The sequence below is a fragment of the Mycetomoellerius zeteki genome, unplaced genomic scaffold (genome assembly GCF_001594055.1).
Source record: "Mycetomoellerius zeteki isolate Tzet28-1 unplaced genomic scaffold, Tzet1.0 scaffold35, whole genome shotgun sequence".
Classification (NCBI taxonomy): domain Eukaryota; kingdom Metazoa; phylum Arthropoda; class Insecta; order Hymenoptera; family Formicidae; genus Mycetomoellerius; species Mycetomoellerius zeteki.
In genome coordinates, this window is record NW_017257338.1 from 634,061 (window position 1) to 658,759 (window position 24,699).

The 24,699-nt window shown below is 32.5% G+C and overlaps 2 protein-coding genes across 5 annotated transcripts in view; one reads left to right on the forward strand and one right to left on the reverse strand.

Moving 5' to 3' along the window:
- The first annotated feature begins 779 nt into the window (after nt 1–779).
- Nucleotides 780–7,331, forward strand: Nup107 (nuclear pore complex protein Nup107). Its single transcript, XM_018452826.1, has 7 exons — nt 780–1,413; nt 1,935–2,419; nt 3,088–3,295; nt 3,499–4,352; nt 4,496–4,810; nt 4,900–5,151; nt 5,243–7,331. The coding sequence occupies exons 1-7, from the start codon at nt 897–899 to the stop codon at nt 5,342–5,344; spliced, it is 2,733 nt and encodes a 910-aa protein (XP_018308328.1). The 5' UTR covers nt 780–896; the 3' UTR covers nt 5,345–7,331.
- A 4,660-nt stretch (nt 7,332–11,991) lies between these two features.
- LOC108725473 (protein Skeletor, isoforms B/C) overlaps nt 11,992–24,699 on the reverse strand; it is a 61,151-nt gene continuing 48,443 nt past the window's right edge. For all 4 annotated transcript variants that reach the window (XM_018452499.1, XM_018452500.1, XM_018452497.1 and 1 more), the window contains exons 5-11: nt 17,325–17,563; nt 16,044–16,224; nt 14,918–15,278; nt 13,636–13,956; nt 12,910–13,033; nt 12,481–12,772; nt 11,992–12,332 (exon numbers count right to left, since the gene is read on the reverse strand). In XM_018452499.1, the coding sequence (XP_018308001.1) occupies nt 12,195–12,332; nt 12,481–12,772; nt 12,910–13,033; nt 13,636–13,956; nt 14,918–15,278; nt 16,044–16,224; nt 17,325–17,563 (1,656 nt within the window). In that variant the 3' untranslated portion in view covers nt 11,992–12,194. The remainder of the gene's footprint in view (nt 12,333–12,480; nt 12,773–12,909; nt 13,034–13,635; nt 13,957–14,917; nt 15,279–16,043; nt 16,225–17,324; nt 17,564–24,699) is intronic.

A 24,699-nucleotide genomic window follows, 5' to 3' on the forward strand; every position in this document is an offset into this window, starting at 1 on the left:
GCATTGAATATTGAGATTGAAGATTGAAAGATTGAAATTTAACCAATCAAAACAATAGGAGCTAAAATTCCTTTGTCCTCACTGGTCAAATTTTAATCTTCAATCTTCAATCTCAATCTTCAATGCGTAGTCTGATTCCGGCCAAGGCAGATCGGTGTAAATAAGGACGTATCAAATATTTAATCCGCATCAATTTGGTACGCGTACTAACCGATTTAACGGTGTAAGGCCGGAATCAGACTATGCATTGAAGATTAAGATTGAAGATTGAAAAATTCAAATTTGACCAATCGAAATGAAAGGAGCTAAAATTTCTTTGTCCTTATTGGTCAAATTTCAATCTTCGATCTTCAACCTCAATCTTCAATGCGTAGTCTGATTCCGGCCTAAAAGGGGTCACTATTCACAGCCATTTGAATTCTAACATTTCTGAGCATTTCTGATTGGCTATTACTTTAGACGACTGCGCATCCACGGGAATGGTACACCCATGAGGTCTGTTCGCGTTGCATGAAATACCCAAATATTTTTGCACTTAAAATGAGATAGATATATATTTGGCCTTGAAAAGAGAGAAAGCGAAGATGTCGAGTGCCAAAAGTGTAAGCAACGCGAACAGACTTATGGTGTAATAAGACAGGTGTAACGTTCCCGCGAATGCGCAATAGAAGTATGAGTTTGACTCGAATTTGATTGGTTGTTTCCAGTATGCTATCGCCATTATGCGCAATATGGCGCATAAATGGTTCACCTTCTCTTATTACGCGCCATACCTTTCTTCTTACATCATGATGAAGAGTAAACTCTTTATGTGACACAGTGTGTTATTTTCAACTTTCGGATATTTTCAACGCCAAATCGAGATTTCTTGCTAGACCGTGTCAGATGTCAGGGAAATGGATTCGTTAAGTGACGTGAAGGAGAACCTCGACCAATCGATTCGTCTGTTAAGTCAGCAGAACAGTCAACGGAGAACATTTTTGAGGTTAAGCGGCCAGCGGAGCACCACTCCGAAGAGGATATCATTACAGGCAGCCGGTCAGACGCGGAAGGATGCCGATGACAGTAGACAGATGCTCGGCGACACCTCGGGGGTGGTCGACAGGACCGCGGGAACCAGACTAACCAAGCTCTACAATGTAGAGCTTGACACCTCGCTAACCCTCGCGCCTCACGAAATCCGCGATATAATGATGCGCTCGGAGAGGAATGATATTACCATTAAGGAGATGATGGAGGATAGCACAGCAACCGGAGCGATTCTGAAGGCGAATGAGCCATGGCGGGAGGCCAAAGCCAAGCTCTACTATGACTTCCTGCAGAGCGTGCAAGCGCATTTCTCGGAGGCGCAGGTCTTTGATACCATCGCGGATTTCATACAGAATTGTACCGACACTCTAGATATAATGAGAGGTATTGAAAATACTGAAAACAACTTCATATACTGTTGAATTAAAGGGCATACACCACTATGCAGGTTCTTGGTAGCAAGATTATAATTTTTCATAAGGATCAGGCAAGATCAATAAAATTAGCAATTAGAAGATCAATGTATTATACGAGGACTAAAGATAATTTATCACTCGGAGGAATACGATTATAGTTGATGTTGAACAGTTTGCTTCTATTATTTCATGTAATTTTTAATTTGACGGTGACTTAAACGGTAATTGTAAGATTAAGCGACATTAATTTTGTAAACAATTATCCAACTTTTTATGTTTATTTGTGTATACTGAAGAAGGTCTGATCGAGGCCGAAACGTTATATTGTTCTCATAGATGGTCAAAATAAAATTATAATCTTGCTACCAAGAACCTGCGTAATGGTGTATGCCCTTTAATTCAATTTATTTTCTACATGTTTTTATTTAATCTTTTTGTAGTAGATGGCAGTGTATTAAGTTTTAAGCAAAACATTGTCTGTCCCAACAGGTATGCAATCAAAAGTTGAGAATACAGAAGTAGCAGAAGAAGAAATTTCTTTGGAAAGTGAGAGAAACACATGGAGACTGATATATTGCCTCTACCAGAATCGTATAAGTAGCGCTGGTTTGTCTACACAAATGGAACATGATGGACCAACAAACAATAATTATATCTCTGAGAAAGATGTTATAGAAAATTTATATAAGTCTGAGAGTTATATCAGGGAATACCAATTGATTATTGATTGGCTAGAAAAAAATGCTCTGGATCAAGCGGATAAATGTCCGTCCATAGAACTCTTTACTGATAAAACAGTAGCTTGGGAAAATACGGTCCATCAGTTGCACAATCAAAATTTGGGAATTGCATTCAGCTCATCTAGACCACTGGTATCGTCTTTAGATCCTGATGCGCCGATACGAGAGGGTAGGCCATTGCATGATTTGGACAGAGAAGATGATGCCAGACTTGAAAAACGAATGTTTATAGAGGTATATATAGAGACTACATATTTGTTTTCAATTAAAATTATTTATGATTTATTACAATTATTATAATTATTATCTTTAAACACATTTTGACATCTTTGTTTTGCTTATTTCTTTAGCAATTGATCTTATAGTTTAATTATTATAATTAAAATAATTATATTTTTATAACAATTGAAGGGATGGGCTGAATAAAGGCCTAATTACAAAATCTTGATTTTGATAAAAATTAAAATAATTTGTTACTTTTTTTGTTATACCACAAATGGGAACAGTGTATATTTATATAATGTCTGAGAAGTTATATGTTATAATATTTCTCTCTCTCTATTATAATTAATATTTAAAAAATTATTGTACTCTATTTTCGTTCAGTCTCTAATAAAAATCTCATTAATAATTTTAAATCATTTATGCCCTTTTTCCATAGATTATATCATTTTCATCATCATAGGACAATCGAAACACGTTCATATTTAACTAATGTAAGCAACATCAATTCCTTGTTTATTTGCATTAATCTTCGGAAAAAGGGCCTAAGTAGAATTGTGCCTTTATTCTGCCACTCCCCTCAATTACAGTTTGGATAACAAATATTTTCACATAATGTTATAAAAATAATTAAAAGGATGGAAAAAATGTAATTGTATTTAAGAAGATGTGTATTATAGGTACGTTGTGGACGTCTTCAGAAAGCACAAGCATTAGCCATGCATTGTGGTCAACCTTGGAGAGCCGCATCTTTATTAGGATGGATTCCTAATCATGATCCAAACTATAGTAATCCATTGACAGATACTAAATTACCAATCGAAGGGAATCCTAATAGAAGTCTTTGGAAAATATGTGCTTGGGAATTGTCGCAAGATAAACGCATAGGTAATTATTTATTCATTTAATATTACCAAAATATTACTGAAAAAGGATTGTAAATTATTGGAGTACTTTGTTAGAATAATTTTAAAATAATTTAAAATGCTGAAATTTTTTATCAATTAATTTTATCGATTCAATTCAACTGTTTATTTCTAACTAAATATATAGAAGATAAATATTTCTATGTATATATATTTTTCGTGCAGGTATATTTTATCGTGCCATATATGCAAGTCTTTGTGGCAATGTCCAACTATTACTTCAAATAGCATCTTCTTGGCAAGATGCATTGTGGGCTTATATGAAGAGCCTTCTAGATATCAAAGTTGAATCAGCATTGAGATTAATGATGGTAAAAATTTATACAATTATGTCGGAAGAATATTGGAAAAATGAAATCTCGTTGGAAGACGCGTTCAAAGAGCTGCACGCGTCAAAAAATCCAATAATACGTGCTCAATCTAACAAACCTGATCATTTAATTCAAAAATATATAATACTAGACCAAATACCAAAGTTAATGGAAGAGATTGAAAGTATGATAGATGTTGGCGCCTGTGACTCGCAGTTCCTTAGATTCCTGGCTCATCTAATATTATTCTTCAGACAAATCGGGAAAAGTACAAAGGATAAAGTAGAAGACAAAGTTTTACTGGCGTATGTTCGCGTCCTTATTGAAATGGGCGATCCGACTTTAATTGCGTTCTACACAGCTACATTACCACAAGAGGATCAAATAATCAATTATGCCTCTTACTTAGAAAGTGTTAAAGAGCATGAAGAGCGTAAGAAATGTTTGCGTGCAGCGGAAGACGCGAACTTAAATGTAGAAGCAATTACAAAATTAGTGGTGGAAAATATACGTAAGAAAGACGTAGAATCCGACCCAACGGACTTAAAAGGAACTATCACTGAGGCAGATATCGAAAAGATTAATGGTCTGGATTGGTTGATTTTCTATCAAAGTCAGAGAGAAGAAGCTTTACGGCAAACAAATGCGCTCATTAGATATTTTTTGACTAACGAAAAAATCGATGCGGCACGAAAAGCATTTAACAAGGTAAAAATTAAAAATTATAATTATTATATGAATTTTTTATAAATTTTAACGCAGTTTATAATTCTGTAATAAATTGCTTTTGTTATAATTGTATATAATTAAATTGTATTATAATTAAATAATTGTTTTTGTATGTTGTATAGATTCCATCAGATTCAATTGAATCGGTTATGAGCGAGTATCCAACTATGGACTGCACGCTCAATCTTACGATAACTAATAACTTGTCGAAGAAAGCTGCTGCGGCAATAAGGGAATATCTTTGTTATAAAACATATCTTGACGCCCAGGAAGGTTTTGGTGAATGGTTTTCTCATTATCATCATGGTAAACCCACGCCACCAGAAGAATTGCCTACATATGCTACGTTCACTGAAAAGGTTGCGTACGATCACAGAAAGACGCAGTACAATTTAGAACTTGAAAGATGGAAATCTACTATGCAGCATCATACGAAGGTATGCGAAAAATGTGAACACAAAATGCATTAACGTAAATACAATCGAATGTGAATATAAACTGAATGCTTGTTTTTTTTTTGTTTCAGGCCGTGAAACAATTATTATTTAATGTTTTATTGTTCCCCGACGGTGGTTGGCTCGTCGATTCAAAGATTAGTAATGACGAGTCGTGCACACCCGAAGATGAACTTAGGGAACACCAGTTGAAAAAGCTGCGTGAGCTTTGTATTCCTAAAGTCACACTTTTGCTACATTCGGTTATGTCGGAAATGAACGAGCACGACGGTTCCATTCAGTTGGCTGACATACTTGCTTCTGAACAATATCAACTATACAAAGTACGTATAAACAATAAAATAACTATTGTAACGTATTTAAATGTTAATTTTATAGAAATATGTATATTCATATGTCATTGTTCTTATATAGGTATTTTCAAAGGGAAAGTTACGCGAGGTGTTCAAAAAGATTTGTGAATCCTCTCTTGTCTTAATGGACCAAAAGAAAGACCCTTGGGGATATCCGAAATGAAATTTAAATATATAATACTGTATAAACTTCTTTTTGTACAGCAACACGTGTTATTTATATTGGTCCAATACTCATTGGTCCTTTTAGCCGTCGCATTAAATGTACAAACAATCTTCATGATTTCTTTTCTCCTTTTTTTTCTTTTTTTTATAAAACCAGTTTATTGTCAACCACAAGAAGTGAATATAAAATTTGATACAATGTTCAATAATTCGTAATCATAATATATCATATACCTTGTGATTACTTAGATATGCTCCTTTTACCCAATTATTAATAAATGTAGCGCTATCAAAGCCATTAAGATTAATGCGTGAAACGTGCAATGAAACTCATAGTCCGTAAAAGAGTAGAACATCCTGAGATATATTTCGCAGCGACACTTAGAACTCGGTTTTACAGCTGAGACACTTCTAATCGTGTATCTTGATCAGATCGCATAACATAAATTCGCGCACAACAACGACAAATATGTATGTTCCATATGGAAGAATATGTCCCATATGCAAGAATAAGAACGCCTGAAATGAAACGACGCTGCATCTCATTGAAATACGAACGAATGTCATTACATTTAAAGAACAATAGTGATATGGTTCATTGCGTATTCTATTCTATTGTCAAAGAGACTGATATTTTTCTGTCGAAAAATAGGGAGCAGTCTTCTTTTCATAAAAATTTCCCTTCTTTCGTACGCATGGCTTTGATTTTGAAGATCGGATGCTTTCTAAGTAACGCTACAGGTTAACTGAAAAAGAGATATTTTTATACGGTACATTACATATAGACTATATAAAGAAAATTAACATTTTCGACAAAGTCTCCTATCTATTAAACAATCGAAATTTTAACGACGCTCGCTCGTTTCGCGACCGACATTGACCGACTCTTTTTTTTTTCTTTTATCTTACGCGAGATATGTCAAATTACGATTTAAATATTGTAGTAAGGATTGACTTCTTATTACGTGTTTTATGCAACGATGAAACCATGAGCATTAATATATCTTAATAATCTCTAGGCAAACTTTGGAATGAATGAAGAGCTAGAGATATCATTTAGAATAACTTTCTAATCTAATGCGTATATGAAAAAACCATCATGAATTTTCATTTTAAATATGTGAGATAGAGACTTGAAGACACAAAAAATATTTAGATTTTGACCGCGCCGAAAGATAACAAAATTTCAGAAGACTTCAAAACGCTACATCATACGAAGAACGTCTAAATTACGTTTGAACATCTAAAAAGTGGTTCTAAAGAGTGGCGTCCAATCTTTGGACGCTTTTAGATATTTTTTAACCAGTTACCGCGTTATTCGCGCGATTCATTTTAAATTAATTCAATACTTGATGATATACTTGGTAGATTTGAGCGCGAAAAGATCATTATTTTTTATCTTTCAGCACGGCGTTATGTAATGTAACAACCTCACAGTGAAAAGAGTGTATCGTGCTAGAATTCCTCGATATTCTTGCAAATATTTTTACCAGATTTGAATTCGTACAGTTCGTGCATTTGCTTGAAACAGGAGATAAACGAACGTCTTAGATAAAGTGTCCGCGATAACAAGTAGACGATTAGTGGAGTTAGTTGTTAGTTAAGCTAGCCTAACACGTAAATGCTGAAGAGAAACGAAAGGGTTGACAATTTCAACGTTCTTCGGATACAATTCGACACATGCGCGCTAGTCCTGCAAAACGATTTTGTTCGCCAGTTAATACTTTCACTCTCTATGTAAGACATTTTAGCTTTGCAGTACGGAACGGTCGCACTTTTCGTATACGGAACGGTGGATCTAAAAAATGTTTAAAGATAAGTATCCTGCCTATGAAATTTTTCCACAATGACATCACTAATTTTTGTGAAAATTTTCTAATTCTTTTTCTTTTTTGAGATCAGATACATCAACATCAATTGGCATTTATCAAACCTTCCTCCACTTTTTTTAAAAATTCTTCATATAATTTTTCTGAATTTTACTTAAAATTATACATAATATTTTTATATTTGTTTCAGAATTTTTTGAAATTTCTGTATGACTTAATAACTTTTTAGAAAAGAATCTTATCATATGGAACTATGGCACTAATCATATGGAAAATATGTTTTCGATCAAATTGGTTGAAACTGGTATTTTGTAAATTATGAGATATTAACGAAAAATTTCTTTAGGAAAATCCACAAAAAATGGATAGATTTTGCTGTGGCACCATTTGAAAATTGCTATTTTACGTCTAATTGGAAAAATATCTTTATTTATTAAATTATTCATTTTTTTGCAATTGTATCTTAATACTTTTATGCATAAATAATGAGATAAATCGAGTGATGTAAAAAAATACATAGTCTACATATTGCAAACTGCATAACTTTTCAATTTTTTCAATTTTTTTGTACAAATTGAAACATTCTCTCATTCAATAATTTCCAAAGAAAACTTATAAAATCCGAAGAAGTTTAAGTTATTTTTTCAAAAACCTTTATAAATTTAAAATATAAAAATTTCTTAAAAATAGTATGACGTTTTATGAGAATTTTTTTCAGAGCATTTTTATTTATTAGTGGTAAGACATCAATATTCAAAGATGTCAAAGCAAAAAAAGAACAAAAGATATAATATGGCTTAATTTGTATAATTTTAATTGAAACGTAAAAGAATAATAAATTCAAATAAGAGTTAACATGCATAATTTTCTCTTTTAAATTGTATATCTAATCTCATAAAGTTAAGATTTGTTTTTAAATTTTAAAGTTGCGTGACTGAACAAATCTCTGATTCATCGAAGATTAGGAAAGCATAATTCCGATGCAGCTTTACAAATCTCTTTTTATTTTTCTGTTTCGTCATTGAATTAATTAACTAATAATATTTTTTTTAAGAAATAGATTTTTTTTTCTATATATAGAAGTGTATAATGTAGAAGAGGAAAATGTAATTAACGTTGATATTGTTGCAACTGTCCCGGAATTGCGACGTCACACACCACAAAAAAGGCTTTTGTGGAACGCAATACTTGTACAGATATTAAGCGGTATGATTCGACTATCGTTCCGTACATATTAACAATGCTTCATTCTTTGCTTAATATAAATTTTAAAATAATTTTTATCTCAAACACTTATAACTATTTATTTCTCTTACCGAGAAGTTACAAGACCGTTCGCACTTAAGCGATCGTTTTTACGAATATATTGTCTGAAATATTAGTCTGCGCGTATACAAAGCTAGTTGTACAATTTTGAAATGTATATAATAATCGCGTGGAAAAGAGAAATAAAAAGAAAGCAGCTTCTGCAATATCGTGTTATTTTTGCGTACATCGAACGCTAAAGTAATGATGTAGAATAAATGACAATGAAAATGCAAAGTGATAAGCGTCGATACTAACTTTACAGTTAATTCACACTTATTGCAGAACTTCTCTTTTAAAATTTGCGATAAAAATGTATATAATATGTATATAGAGATACGGTTTTGCAAAAACTTCCTGATAGAATTGCTAATCGGAGTATATCAATGCCTTTAATAAGTTAATAATGTTATAAAATAATTACACAGCATTTTCAGAGTATAAATTTCGACATTGTTCATAATGTGTCCATGCGTAAATATAGACTTCGAAAAACGTACGAAATCTAAAAAGGCATTGCAATTAAAATGCAACGAAAGATGCGCTAAGACATTATTTCAAAACTTTTTTGTAAAACCTATCGTTAGTAATTATATAGCTAGCTCTTGTCGGAATCCGCTGCTTATGGAAAATTGCCTAAATTGCATTCGGACATGGTAACGTGATAAGAGTTTCATTTCTATCTCACCGCACCTCTGTCATTCCACGTGTCTTACATAGTAACTGTGCATGGATGGAAGCTTATAAGTAGACCGTTTTAGTAATATTAATTCAAAGATAGATCTAGAGTTGTAAATATTACGCGCTAAGTATCGCTAACAATTCGAAATCACGTTTGAAACTGTACAACATTGACGATAATCGTTCACATGCTATACCGGATGACTAATATTTTGAATTTAGTCTCCGGAGGCGCTTCCACACGTTTCATTTATCCTCTTTTTATATATATTAATGTATACAGTAATATAGCCAAAAAGTGTTCTTAGCATCTAAGCTATTATTTGTTTCTTATGAACTAACAACTTGGGACATCATCGGGCTGCTTCTAGAAAAATAGAAATACTCACCAATCACATAATTAAAGAAGTAAAATATAAGGTGAATAAACGCGAGCAAAAATAAAGCTCGGCTTTCTGAAATGTGTAGAAATTATTACAACAAGATATATATCAATATTTTTTTTTTCATTTCGAGTAATTCTGCAAAATTAAGCAATTTAGATAAATTAATAAATTTAGACATATAACGATTTAGAAAAAGATGTATTGTCAAATGTCAGAGAAGATAATTATAATTATACTGATACGATTTGAACTAAGACAAATTCATTGGATATTTTTTCTTTAATTTCGTTATTTAATTGAAATATTTAATGAAATTTTATTTGTACTCACACTACGAACGATGTATTTATCTATACGTTATTGTCTATATATTATCTGTACACGTACATCATGCGAATGGAACACTTTATCTATGTGACTTATGACTTATGTTTTATTGCAGAATAATACGCTTATAATTTGTCTCGTACATTTATATGGGCGAATGATTGATTCGTACACATGCAATTTGTTATTGTAAATTGGCGAGTTTCGATTATAATTGATTTAAGAAAAGAAAAACGACTTTTTCCGGGAGCAGCCCGCTTCTATTGTAGATGCAAGTTGATAATTTATTATTGTCACTCACAGATGTAGGAGTTTTATCCGCTTATAAACTAGAATCTGTTACTTTCAAATTTCCTCAGAAAAAGAAGAAATGAACGGATGAAAAATATAGCGACATAGCCTACGTCTCGAGCAAAGATCTCGTTATTGATCGGGATTGCTCTCAAGTATTGTCATGTCGAAAATTCAGCGACACAAACATCGATTAAACGATTCTTATTTATTTACTTATATGATAATTAGTACGAGTCCCTATTTACCTTCTCTTTTTTCTTAACTCTTCGCCCTTCGTAAAGCTAGATAATGTAAGTTTCAGAGAATTCTGTTCGGTATATGTATGATATACTTGTGTATGTGTATATACGTATGTAATGAAATACAGACTGGTCTTCGTGCGATAAGCGGTTGAATTGCAAAGAATTTACTGCTGCGAATTTCGTGGACACCCCGGCACTTAGGAGCTGGACACACATTTAAAACTTGACATTACGAGAAAGACGTTATACTAAATTCACTACCCTAAATGATTATGTATTCTGCTGATTTCTCTTGGTTGCACGTCTTATCATATCCCTTGTACGTTTTGTGATGTGAGTTACATCTATCGAAATGTCTGCCACAGGCCATCTTTTGATATTTCTTTTATGATTTTATGTTTCCTTTTTTTATGCTTGCGAAATGTTCTTGCTACACGCACGAAATACAGCATTGCTTAATAACTACAGTTATACCGGCACACATACAAAATATTATAAACGTATAATTAAAATCGCATTGAATATTTGAAGTTTTTGAAATAGTTCCTTCTATGATATTTTTTTTCTATAAAATATAAGCCGTAGCTTTACTCATGCGACACGCTTCGCGCACAAGAGACCAGTTCCAAAGTACTAGACGGTGTCCTTCTGCCGAGTGGGTCCTAATCCTTGTAATTAAAGACAGTTATTATTATTTGTACCCAAGGCACATTTACTTTCATTCCGTTTTAGGAAGGTCCACTCTATAGTATATACATATTATAGCATTGTTACACGTATAGGGGATAGTTTGTAACTTGCACATCACCCTTAAATATTACTTTTTCTTTACTTTCTTGTACATAATTCACATTTCGTTACTCTCTTTTCTTTCTCTTTTTCTCTCCTTTTCTCTCGATTAACTACTCTACGTATTATTGTCAAGTCGACAGCATTTATAAATGTATTTCTTACGTATTATCGTCGATTTAAAGTTATATTAAGATCAACTATAGTTTTGTGCAAAATTTACATTGTACATGCTGATACACCTCCATTTCTCAGCATCAAATTTATATCTATATATAGTTACGTGTTAATCATCTCGTCCTCTCAGATATCGTTTTAATATATCCTTCCCCTAAACAAACGATCATTCGTTACTGTCAAAATTTCGTTAATTATTCAGTTCTTATTGTCAAAATTTTATTGATTATTCAGTTCTAATCACGATTATTGTCAGAATTTCATTGATTATTCAGTTCTGATCACGGTTATTGTCAGAATTTCATTGATTATTCAGTTCTGATCACGATTATTGTCAGAATTTCATTGATTATTCAGTTCTGATCACGATTATTGTCAGAATTTCATTGATTATTCAGTTCTGATCACGATTATTGTCAGAATTTACCTATTTCTAATTGTTATTATTGTCAACTCAGCTTTATATGTCAAAGAGAATATGGAAATTTTGCGTCCATGTTCATACATGTAATGCGTGTACTTGTGTATAATATATATGTATATGTATGTATATATATATTATATATAATATATATATATCTCATATGTATATAATATGAAATATTGAATCTGATAGGTCTTAAAAATATTTTGCTAATCTTTTACCTTAGAATAGATCTTACATACTAAATACTTTCGTACAACCTTGTATGTGTTTTGTCGATTTAACAATCGTACATTGTTGTATAGTTTTCATAATTATTTTAAATCGATCAGTTTTCGTCGTCATCTTTGTCTTCTATTATTTGTTCCGCATTGAAAGAAGGAAACGCAATGATTCATCTTGAGAATGAAAGAAGTGTGATAATGGCCACAAATGTCGTAAACGTAGGCAGAACTTGACTGATGCCGTTTCTCTGTGACTGTCCCGGGTCGACAACATGAATCTTCCAGCCCAGATGTTTGTGCGTGAAACACTGAAGAAAAAGTTGTATGATAAAAAATTTGATATTTGAAATTTCTCAGAAAATCTAATAAATTTTAATTAGATTGTTTACTAAAATAATTTGTATCTTCGCGAGTAGTTATTTAACTTTTGGCTTTTCCCTAGCTAATAAGTTATACCTGATAATAGACTAAATCTGGCGTATCCTCTTTCACAGTCCATATGAGTTTGGCAGGCTCGCCTTTGTCGCATTTAAGTTCGAGCGTTTCGAAGAAGCTCTTGAATGTCTTGTAATTATCCGGGTTATCCACTATAAGACGAGTCCATTCGCAATAACGGCCGGCTACAGTTGCGCGGAGATATCCATTGGAATCGTACTCTGCGCCAGCAAATACACTTTCTTCCGTTTGTTTCTCTATATTTTGTCCGAGACCACCTTCTGGATTGTCAGTTATATAGAATGGATGATACCTATATCAAAGGCATAAGAATGTTTCATAATAATGTATTTCACAACATCATATTCGGAATATTATATAGCGATCCTGAATTTTGTCCTGTATGTACGCACTTTGAACGGTATTATCATAAATAAGAATACGACTCACTTAGCGGGATTGGCAGGATCGTTTCCACCCTCCACGATGAAGGTATAAGTTTTTCCTCGCTCAACGATGATCTCTGGGATCAGTAAAGCATTGATGTACCATGCGATGCCCCAAGAGGGTGTACCTATAAATTGCAATAAGAATCACTGATCGATCTTAAACTACTTCTATCTCATTTTAAAGTTAAAAAGAACACAAACCGTTCAAGATTATCACAATACTAATATCATTTGATATTAATGTTTTACGCAATGGTAGAATAAAATAAAAAATGTATTTGTTTTATCGATATGACAGATATTATTTTCATAATAAAATACTATGTTAATTAATTTTTAATTAAATTCCAAATATCATCATCATCAAGTAATTTATAAATAATTTATAGTAATTTTTTGTTTGCATTTAGCGTAAAGGCCCGTCTACAATACAACAGTAAGCTTGGTTTAAGAAGTAAGAGTAAGAAATAAAATTAATTTATTTCGCTTACGCCTACATCTACACCTACTCTAAACTCTTACATCTACTCTTACTTCTTAAACCAAGCTTAACTACGTGTATTGTAGACGGACCTATAGGCGTAAGCCAAATAAATTAATTTTATTTCTTACTCTTACTTCTTAAACTAAGCTTACTACGTGTAGACGGGCCTTAAGACTGTAAGGTTTTACTTAATACATAATAATAATACGTTAGATGCATAATTCAATCATAACATGTTGATACCTGTGATTTGTGAGTATCCTCTTTTCGCACCAGTCGGTCCAATTCTTGCATTGAATATATTTTTATCATTGATGACAGCCGGCGTCCAGGGTTCAAGATCAGGCGCATCCGGAATATTGTACAGGGAATTTGTACATTCGTGAACATTTCTCGACGTAAAATCGATACGAATATCCTCAGTGGTCTTATCGAATCTCTCATGAGCATTGGCTTCGCCTCGCGCATTCAGAGAGCCGATGGCAGCGATCACGCTTGTTTCCCTTTCCGGAATCATCCTGTCCTTCTCTGGCTCGTTAGTCCTCAGCGGACGTGTGTACGTAACTGTAATTGAAATAAATCGCATATTAACGATAATTATTCCTCGTTTCGTATACTTCAGTTAACTCAACAATAATTAAAAAGTAATCGAAGGAGCATATATTCACACGTATCGTCTTAGCGTAAAATCATATATATTTTAATTCTTTAAAAAATATAAATTCAACCAAAAAAATATAAATTCAAGCAATAAACGTTACGACCAAGATTATGCTATCTTTGATATGTCATATAACTAAAATTTGATATGATAAATTAATAGAAAATTACATAATTGTAAAGATTTTAAAATAGTCATAAACGAAAAAGCGGTAACGATAATAATTCCGTTTCGTATACTTTAGTTAACTTTATATAACAAACATTCAAATTATGAATACATCCAGAAATAGTTGTTAGTTCTCACATTAAAAATCGCAAATACCTATGGAATTTTTAAATAGATTTTTAATTATAAAATTTCTATATATTTACGCTATTTGTATTCTAATTACTTACTAAATATAATTAAATTATTGAATAAAAAAATTATTCAATAAATTTTTTTTTATATAACTGATAAATTTATACATATATAACTATAGTTGTATAACTATAAGCAATTGCATTTTTATAAGACTAACAGTGTCTAATTGTAAGTCACATAAAATTACTAAGGAATTGCCAGAGAATAAAGCAATTAGCCGTGTATTTTTCTTCCGTCGCTGTCGCGTTCATAACGTATAGGACAAGTAAAACAATATAGGTCACAACCCAGATAACTTTCTATATTGCATAAGATATCGAAAAGACGTTTTATATATCTTATACAATATGCATCTTATCTCGCAATAACATCAAAATAACATTAAAATGTGTAAGAATTATGACTGATCAAAGAGTGATTTTTAATAATCATTTTGAAGCTATTTTAATGCCATTTTGATGTTTTGTGACTTTTTGTTCTGTTTGGATAAAGACGTACCCGTTGTTATGCCATTCTGCCTTTCCCCATGCACAAGTATTGCATCGTTCCTTCCACCAATCCTCTGATCCGGGCATACACCCCTCTTGCCGTCACACTGAGATATGTCCGTCATGTAGTAATCCTCGGCGATGAACTTGCCAGTTTTATTATTGTATCCGATCACGACGACGTCGCCGCCGATCATCTCGGCCTTGCCATCCCGACCTGACAATCCGAATGCCACATACTGATCCTCCTCGATGCGCCCTGAGATCCGAATCTGCACGTCCTCACCCTGTAGCTGCCACTGCACTTGAACACGGCCATCCAGCATTTCTTTGCAGTTGGTCACCTGCTTAGGTGCCGGTGTGCTGCTCGTCTGAAAAAATAAAGGTCGCACCTGTGACCTCACTACGAGAGATTATCGTCCATGCGGCAAAATCGTGCATCGATCGCGTTGTACTTACTGGATTGTACCACCACGGCGGCTATTCCATTTGAAAATAACGACGTTATTAAGAAGAAAAAATATACAGTGATTGAATTTAAACGACAACCCAGTAAACATCAACTATAATAACAATAATATATCCAAACAACATGCATATCTAAAAAACTTTGTAGACATACCATATAGACGTCTTTTATATATATCTAAAAGATATATATCTAAAAGGAGTCATAAAGATATCCTTTGGACATGCGTGTTGTATGGATAACATTAACGTTATGTTGTTAACTATTAATTGGTGCTTACTGGAAAATATGCTAATATAGTTTCATTATACTATCAGAAAGACATAGGATTGAGGGCTTTTCGAGATAAAATTTATTTTGTCTTTAATTGCATTTAGTTTTAAGAAAATATTGTTGCTTAAAAATAACTAAAACAAGACTTATTGGAACAATTTCTATTAAATCTAAAACATTAACGACTATATATATTTTGTTATATAAAGACGCAAACGTCCCTCTTCACAGTGCATTCAATTCGTCTCTATTAAAGCGAAGCTTTTCATCGTGTATATCAAAGAGTAAAGTAGAGTATATTATCATTTCACAGTAAATGTTAATGAGAATACATAAGGCAAAGAAAGTTTGGATCGTATCAGACCGGCAGATTGGAGAACTCATTTTGGTTTACCGTAATTTTCGTTTGGCCAAGAGCCGGTGGAACATCGAGGTCCTTTGGAATTAGAACATGTCCGAAATTGTGTCTGTATTCAACGCACCATACTGCAAGCCAGTTGATGTCGTACACCGTCAAATTCCCCGGTAAGACGATTTCAATGTCCTCTCCTTGGTACCCTCTTAATGGTACCAAACTGTCGGTGGATTAGATAAGATTAATAATCGTCTCGTTGAATTGAATAAAACGTTTTATATTAAGAAAAAAAAAAGCAAATTACGGCCTTTTTAGATAATAAAACAGACAGTATTCAGAAATTTATTTTTAAAAAATTATTAAATAAATTTGTTTGAATTTTATATATGTAATTGTAATTATATGTAACAATTATATATAATAAAAGAAAATTCATTTTTTATTTTTTATGCGGAAATGATGTTCAGCATCCATATTGCTCCTTCTGCAATTCGTGCATGCTTCTGTGATTACGCGATTCACACATTCGTACATTATACAATAATTTAATATGAAGAATAAAAAAATTGTCTTGTAAAATAACGTTGTAATTATAGTTTCCCTTGAGCCAAATTTCTTATTTCCAAAATCTATATTTTTTAAGTCATTTTGAAAAAGAAATGGGCATTTTTTATTAAAATCCAATCTTAGTCCTCATTTTATAAAAATAAAATTAAAACAAAAATTTAAAAAATGGCTTGTGAGACTATAGAGAATTACGAATATCTAAATTTTAATTTAAAAATATTAAAATATGGCTAAATTAACGTGCATCTTAATAAAATATTATATTTTACGATAAAGATTTTCTAAAATAATATTTTTGAAAAGAAATTTATTGTTAATCAGCAATACAAGATCATAAATATTTTCCAGGACTATATTAAAATTAAAAAAATTTTTTAAACATTGATTTTCTTCCTCCAGAAAATAATTTAGAAACCTTATTACATACTCTTAAAGTATCGTAGAATCCTGAATTTTTGCAAACATTATGGTTTCCACAATCAAATTTAAAGTAACATTATTTAAAGTATAAGTATATATAAATGGAGAAAATGAAACCCGTGTTTTAAAAAATAATTACATAATTATTAAAATGTGAAAAACTTCAAAAGTATGAAGAGAACTTATTTTAAAATAAATTATATATTTTTGATATTTATTTACTCTTCATATAATTGTTTGTATAATTTTAGTTTTTGTATAAAAAAATTATAATATAAGTTTTTATGAAAATTATTTAATTCATTATTTTACACTGATTATATTTCAACTGACCTGCCCTGTTCATTAGGGACTTTGATACCAAAATGGCTGGGCTCAGAGCCATTGCCTACCCAGAAGTAAGCGTCTGGTCCGCCACCGTCGTAATGCAAATTTGGAATGTAGATCGTTTTGCTGTCTAGAATACTGATGTTGCCGCTGCGGAGGCCGTGCGCCAATCTCGAAAATTCAGGAAGTACTTGCAATTTCGGTACCTTTAAGTCAGATGGTATGAAAACATCGCCGAAATTGACCTGGAACATGTGGAAATAGCGTATTTATTTCTGTCTCACATACAACAATTTCAACGTCTCTCTCTCTCTCTCTCTCTCTCTCTCTCTCTCTCTCTCTCTCTCTGCCCCTCCTTCTCTTCCTCTTCCTCTTTCCTCTCTCTATGATTCTAATTACTTTTATAAAGAAATGGTGCTGCCTTTAAATTTCTCGTACAGCTCCCCCAGTAACGTCTGTAGGTTAATATCTTTTTTAATTATTTAGTCTTAATTGTTTAATTTTATGTAATGATAATATATATTTTCACAATTTGAATTTACATTAAAAAAATTAATAAGTTTTCATGCAATATAATAATTTTTTATCAATTTTTAGTACTACATTTTCTTATTTTTACCAACATGAGCAAATATGGTATTAAAAAATTCTGAAAAAATTCTCAGAACCTTATGAGAAGAAAATAAATAATTTTTATCTCTTACAGTTTTTCTGTAAAGTTGATAGTATTCGAGTAAAAAATTAATGAAGACTAATTTTCGGCAATTTTTATTAGCAATTAATATCTTTTTAACTATTGCGAAAATTGCAAAATGGTAGAGGACTTTTCTTCTCAGTTTAGTCTATTCTGTCTCTGTGCGAAAGATTTATCGTTACTTTTGGAACACCCTATATATTGACAAAGATTAAACAAAAGAAAGAAAACATACATGTATGAAACATATTTTATACATAATTATATATACATTTATATATTTTTATATAAAAAAATTTTTAATAGAGAGAAAAGTAAATTTTTTTATAGTTTTGTAATTTGAAGTTATTTTACCAAATCGTTCCGGCAAACCCGCTAGTTTATCCTTTCAAAGATATGCATTTATATCTTCACAATGTCGTCGAAAGAGTCGATCTATCATCCCATACCCAGCGTTCGAGTATGGTTGACGTACCGATGAGGGGTTTCGGCTCGTTTATATTCTAAGTTCCGTCAAACGTCTTAGTGAGGAACATGAAAACGTAAGAGAAGAAAGTCGGGAAAAGAATGAAGAGAAGTAAAGAAAGAGAGAGGCAGAGAGTAAAGAAGCAAGTTATCGGTCGAAAGTTCGTAAAATCCAAGAAACCGATTCCACCCTCCGTATAGAGAGTGGGGCTACATCCGTTCTCCTTCTCTAGGGAGCGTTTTATGGGAGAAAATTCAACGTCCGCGACGATTTCTCAGCTCATTCCGAAACCCCGAACAAATCTATTCGTGAATGGCGAAATAGCGAGCTTATATTATACCAGCCCTCCTCGAGCGGATTTCCTTCGTTTTCTGTCTCGCGAGAATAATATAATCGAGTTTCTGCTAAAAGGTGATCCTCTTTTAAAAAGCTTTCCTACATAAGCAAACTGCTACCTCAATTCTTCAAAATTGGATCTTTCAATACAAAAATATGAAGAATATTAGGATAAATCAATGAAAATAAATGTTTAACATATTATTAAATGTTGTACATACGTAATTATTTTAGATAATAAAAAAGCTTAGATTTTATGTAACCGTAAAAATCATTAATATTTACGCACATCAAGTACTTTTATGAATATTTTTATTTCGTAAATGAATAATTTCTTGAGTAATTGCATCATAATAAATTTATGCGCAAATCGTCCAAACCAGTTCAAATAGAGATATTATAATTACGATTGAAAGAGATCCTTGTCACTAGTAATTTCGCATTTTTATTACGATCAGTAGCTGGCTAATTAAAATTTTTAATTTAAAATTGGAATGAATTTAATTGAATTGCTAAAACAGAAATTAGGTAAATAATAGTATCTGCGAGAGACTAAATCAGAAAGATGTATATGCAAGAAGTCTGAGCCCGCAAATAGTTCGCTAACTAAGATTACGTCTTTGAAATCGCGATGAGCTATGATTTTCCCTGGAAACAGCTTCCCGAGGAATATGCTCTGGAAGTTACAGAGTACATTTTGCAGAATTCCGCGTGCGGTACACAAATCAACGGCGCGGGAGTTTCTTCGGTTTTGCAGAAGTTCCTTTGTGTGATATATATGACAGTGCGCCAATTTCATCTCTAACAAGCACATCAGACGAAATGGCAGGAAAATTTGACGTTTGCATGTTGTACCCATGCCATCATTTACATTTCTATATATTCCCGAGAAATACTTTACTCGCATCCTTTGAAGTCTAGAAGCTCCACAGCTCCGTAATTAATTCTCTCCAATGTCAATTGCTCTCCTTAACAAGTTATCAAAGATATCGCATAAAGTATTAAACAAATATAAGATTGAACTTCCATTTTCTCATCAACAAAATTTCAGTTATGTTCTTATGAAAATTATTATATGAAAAGAAGAGTTTGTCAAGTATCTAAAAATTTAGTTCGATACAAATTTGAAGATATTCTTATTGAATTATCAAAATAATTATGTAAAACGTTCAAGTTGTTTACTAGAATGTCAAAACTTTTTGTAACATTGCTTATCACGTTTAAGTTTCCTACAGAATTATTTTGATGGTCTAACAAAATTATTTTCAGGTTGTACTTATATAAATCTTTTATAGACACTTTAGCAAACGTTCTGTTTGTGCATAAATCATTAAAAGAGAACGCAAAGAATTAAATACAAAAATTAACTGAAATATTTATTATATTACAATAGCAAAACTTACAGTCTGAATAAGCAAATATTAATTCTATCAAATACATTTCAACATTAAATTTGTATTTTGCTTTACCTCTTTCTCTTCTCTTGTTTTGTGCGATTCGCGAATTAAACATGTACATAATAACGTTGTAGGGGAATCATTAATTACAGATTAATTTATAGCTGATCTAAATTTTACGCAGCCTTTGTAGAGACGATTTGCAAGTAGGCAATACTTATTCCTCAATTTTTCACGAATCGTTTTGAATCAACAACACGCGGCCGCCCACTAATCTTATCATTAATAATAATTATTATTGACTAGTTAGGATGAACTCCCTTGAGACTCCGAAATTTGCATGCGCATTAATCCCATTTCGTTTAAGGGCTCGTCAATCATATCACCCTCGACTAGCTGATGGCTCGGTATACGCCGAGAAATGTTCTGTACGAATGAGCCACGAGATGGAGCTCTTGACAATTTGAATGAAGCATACTTAAATTGGCCTTCCAACTGCAGCCGCTTAATATAATCGAATAGGTGCTACAGTTATCCGATGGGAATTAGCAAATATTTATCGGTTAATTTGAAATTTTGCTGAGAAAATAAATAATGTTCTTTGTTGATAAAAAAAAATTCGACAAAAATGGAAATTTGAAATTCAATCAAAAAAATTAAATTTTTTTTTTGTTATAGAATGATACTTATTTATCGCGACATCGTTTCTTTAATAATTTTAGTATACGCGTAATCGATAACAGTCACTGCAAGTTTCCGAACTAAATTTATGTTCGCAACTTCGACTGATTCCGGAGACTGCGGTAATAGCTCTTTGTAATGGAACGACAAGAAATTACTCCATTCAGCGACATTAACCTCCTACGTCGACGCGTATATTGGCAGTAAATTTGATAACACCCACGTAGCTTTCCTTAATTATCGATAGCCTCCAGTATTAAACAGTGATGTAGCGAATATATGATGTTACTCATTCAACGAAATGAACACCCACTCGTCGACGTGTTGATTCGTATCCCACGTCACAACTTATAATAGACAAAATGTGATTTAATAAAATATAAAATATATAGTCTTTAGCCAAAGAGAGAGAGAGGGAAAGAAAGGAGGAGGGGGAAAGAGAGGGAGAGGGGAAAGAGAAAGATAACGTTAATATATCTGACGGTACTTTTCAAATAGCTTTCTGTATTGAAAGTCAGGATATATTAGAAAAGTGCAATATTTTCACATCTAATTTGCAAGTTTTTTACTCATATGACAAGTTATTGAACGACATGATATAAAATAATGTGACGCAGTACAAAAAATGTTTATAAAACTGGAATATAAAAAAAACTGAGATTACAATTGCATAAACAATTAATATCTGCAGATTAAAAAAATTCTTCTATGTGATTGATAATTAACTATTACCTATGAGCTATTTTTCTCAGACGTATGTGGACAACTTATAATAAACGCGATTATACGAGACACGACATATGTAATAAACAGAAGCTATTTAACATGCAATTTTGTGTGTGTGTATATTCTTTTTATATTGTAGAAAACATAACGAGATATATTCGTATTACGACTGGATTATCAAATATCCGACTGTTATCGGAGTTTTAAAACCACTTGCACCACAGATTCAATCGCATAGATATCGCGATACATGGTATCACTCGATAACGAAATATTGCTAATAATTAAGTGAACGGCGCTCAAATCGAGTGCCTTAAAAAAATCTGCGCGAATATTGACAGGAATTATGACTCATATTATGATATAAAACATATAATCGTGCTAAGTAATTTTAATGCATCCTAAAAAGTGAACCAATAAATTCAAGATGTAAGAATATATGAATATACATGTAACTAAAACGCTTTAGTTTGTCGAAGCGTATTTTATTTTTATCAGAATAAACTAATTCTATTCAAATCAATTATTTTGTTACCAGACTTCGTGTAGAATTCAATGATTTCTGAAAACTCGTCGCACGCTCATTTAATCGGAGATTACAATATTAAATGGTAAAGTGGCTCTTTTAAGAATTGGCGAGAAGAAAATTTAAAGTCGAAAGAATCAGATTTAGATCAATTTTCTCAAAAGTTTTTTTTTTAAAGGTACATTTATTCAACGTCACTCCCTGCAATTCAATGATATCGGAATTCGCGCCCCCGCGCCGTGATATATCGACCCTCCGTTAATTTTTCATCGAGAAACCGACATGGTCCCTCGAAATCTCTCCATCGTTTAATCTTTTCGCGATGATTTCTCAAGAAAAGCTCGTTTCGATCCGATTGTCCGCGATTGACGACTGCTGTGTAAGAGGGCTGCGTACATCCCGGTTTATAAACCGGGATGCGGCAGTGCGGGGATTCTCCTCGTCAATCCGATACCTTTGATGTAGCCGTTACATCCCCGGTCCCTTCATTGCGCACTGGAGATTTCGAGCGGGTTCGCTGTAACGTCCCGTCTTCCCTAATAGACTGTTTATCTCGTAAGCTCAGATTTAGATTCGGATTAGGGTCTATTATGCGAACTTCCCTACGAGAGCATGTGCATACGTGTAAGACAGGAGTGTAGCTATTAAAGCAAGAAACTAAGTAGTATTTCATTAATTTTTTCCATCTTTTTTATAGTAAAAAAAAAAGAATAATTGATGGGACTTCATGCTATCATTTTAATTTAAAATTATGCAGATTATTGAATTAAATTAGTAACAGTGCATCATATAGCTATCCAGTTTATATTTATTTATCTATAAAATTAATCTAAAAAATTATTTATAAGAAAATTCTAATGTAATCCTCTCTCTAATTTCTAACTTTCCTAGTAAAATCCTAAAATAGTCAAACAGAGTGCAGATCATCATGACATCAAAATGACGCATAATAGCTACAAAATGAATACTGAAAGTCACTTTTCAACCAATCACGATTTATTTTAACGTTTTTTTGACATGATTTGTTATTCTGCTTGGATAAATTTTACAGATTAAACAAAATTATCTATAAGAAAATCTTAAAGCTATATCATTGATTCAAGCACACACGTATGTCAATGATTAGAACGTCTTGATAGAAACTATTTTTTATGATCCACAAAAGATTCTATGATTTACAAGAGTTTCTGTGGATTACACTAGCCTCTAAAAAACCAATAAAACGCTCGAAGCTGCGCAAATATAATTGCGAGAGATACGAGTAATTATCTTGAAGACGGTCGAGTAAAACATTGTCGAATTAATGCTCACCCTGTTTTGTCATCTTTACAGTTATTACTAATACAAGTTTTCGTATACAACACGTCTAAAAACTCGCGAAGATCTTTAAAATAATTTTTAGTACTTTACATAAGCATTAATTTAGTTTCAAATGATGAGAAAATTAAGGATATTTAAAACAACATTTAAAAATCTTAAAATTATATATAAAATATATGAAGCAATTTTGAAAAAATTTAAAGTTAAAATCATAATAATAATATAAACATTGCTAAATATTTAGCAAATATCAATTTATAGTAGTTTACGAATCTTTCTACCTTTTTTAAATTTTTCCTTGAACATTCGTTAAATTTTATTTCTACAACTGTAAGACAATTAAGAAATACTAACTTCGACAGTCAACTCTAATGAGAAAGTAAGTTTTTCTTGAAATGAGCAAACCTCGTTTTCAAATTATTATGCCTCTAGCTCAATAATTGCTCAAGTCGACGTACTTCAACTTCATTAGTATTGAAGAGTGCTTCCAAAGAAAAATGAGAAACGAAGTATTTTATATTAATTCAACCTTTATTTTACTCTACTTCTTTCGCGCATTTCATGTACGTAGTATACTCCTTTATATAAAATAAATATTTTTTATAACTAAACAATGATATTTTTAGATATGAAACATTAATAATCAACCATTTGACATATGTATATAAATGATATCATCAAAGATATGTGGAAACGTTACATTAAGTGTCAATATCTTCGCCTAAGAAGCAATAAAATAACGTATCTATCTCTTCCTGTGTATGTATTACGGGGGCGTTTTTCACTCCCCCATACAATTGAGATCTGTGCACTACTGATACACCCGTTATAACCGGTGGGTGGCTACTCGAGCAGTCGATATTCAATCAAATAAATCCCCCTAACAAACTGGAGAGTCACGGATAGCATCGAGAAACAATTCGAGAAGGGAAGAGGGATAAAGCACGGTGAATCTGTGAGAGAGAGAAAGAGAAAGGCGGAAATGAGGGACGAAAATAGAGAAAGGAAGGAGGGGGCAAGGCAGATGGGGAGAAGAAACGAATGAGTACGAAGGGGACATTACGTATCGCGGAGATTCCGGTCCCGAGCCGGGGCTGTATATTATTTTAGCGCCTTATCAGGTCTGTATCACCCTTCGTCGCACGGGGCGTCGTCCCCCACAACGCAATCGCCCCCTGTCGCGAGACGTACGTCCTTTCGGAAATTGAGACATCAGGTCTCGTTAGGCGATGCAA

Bases quoted from the DNA above. Each gene is read 5' to 3' on its own strand.
- Nup107 (XM_018452826.1), top strand. From the start codon at position 897: ATGGATTCGTTAAGTGACGTGAAGGAGAACCTCGACCAATCGATTCGT. The intron at 4,811-4,899 runs GTATGCGAAAAA...TTTTTGTTTCAG, and splicing joins CTATGCAGCATCATACGAAG to GCCGTGAAACAATTATTATT. The intron at 5,152-5,242 runs GTACGTATAAAC...GTTCTTATATAG, and splicing joins AACAATATCAACTATACAAA to GTATTTTCAAAGGGAAAGTT.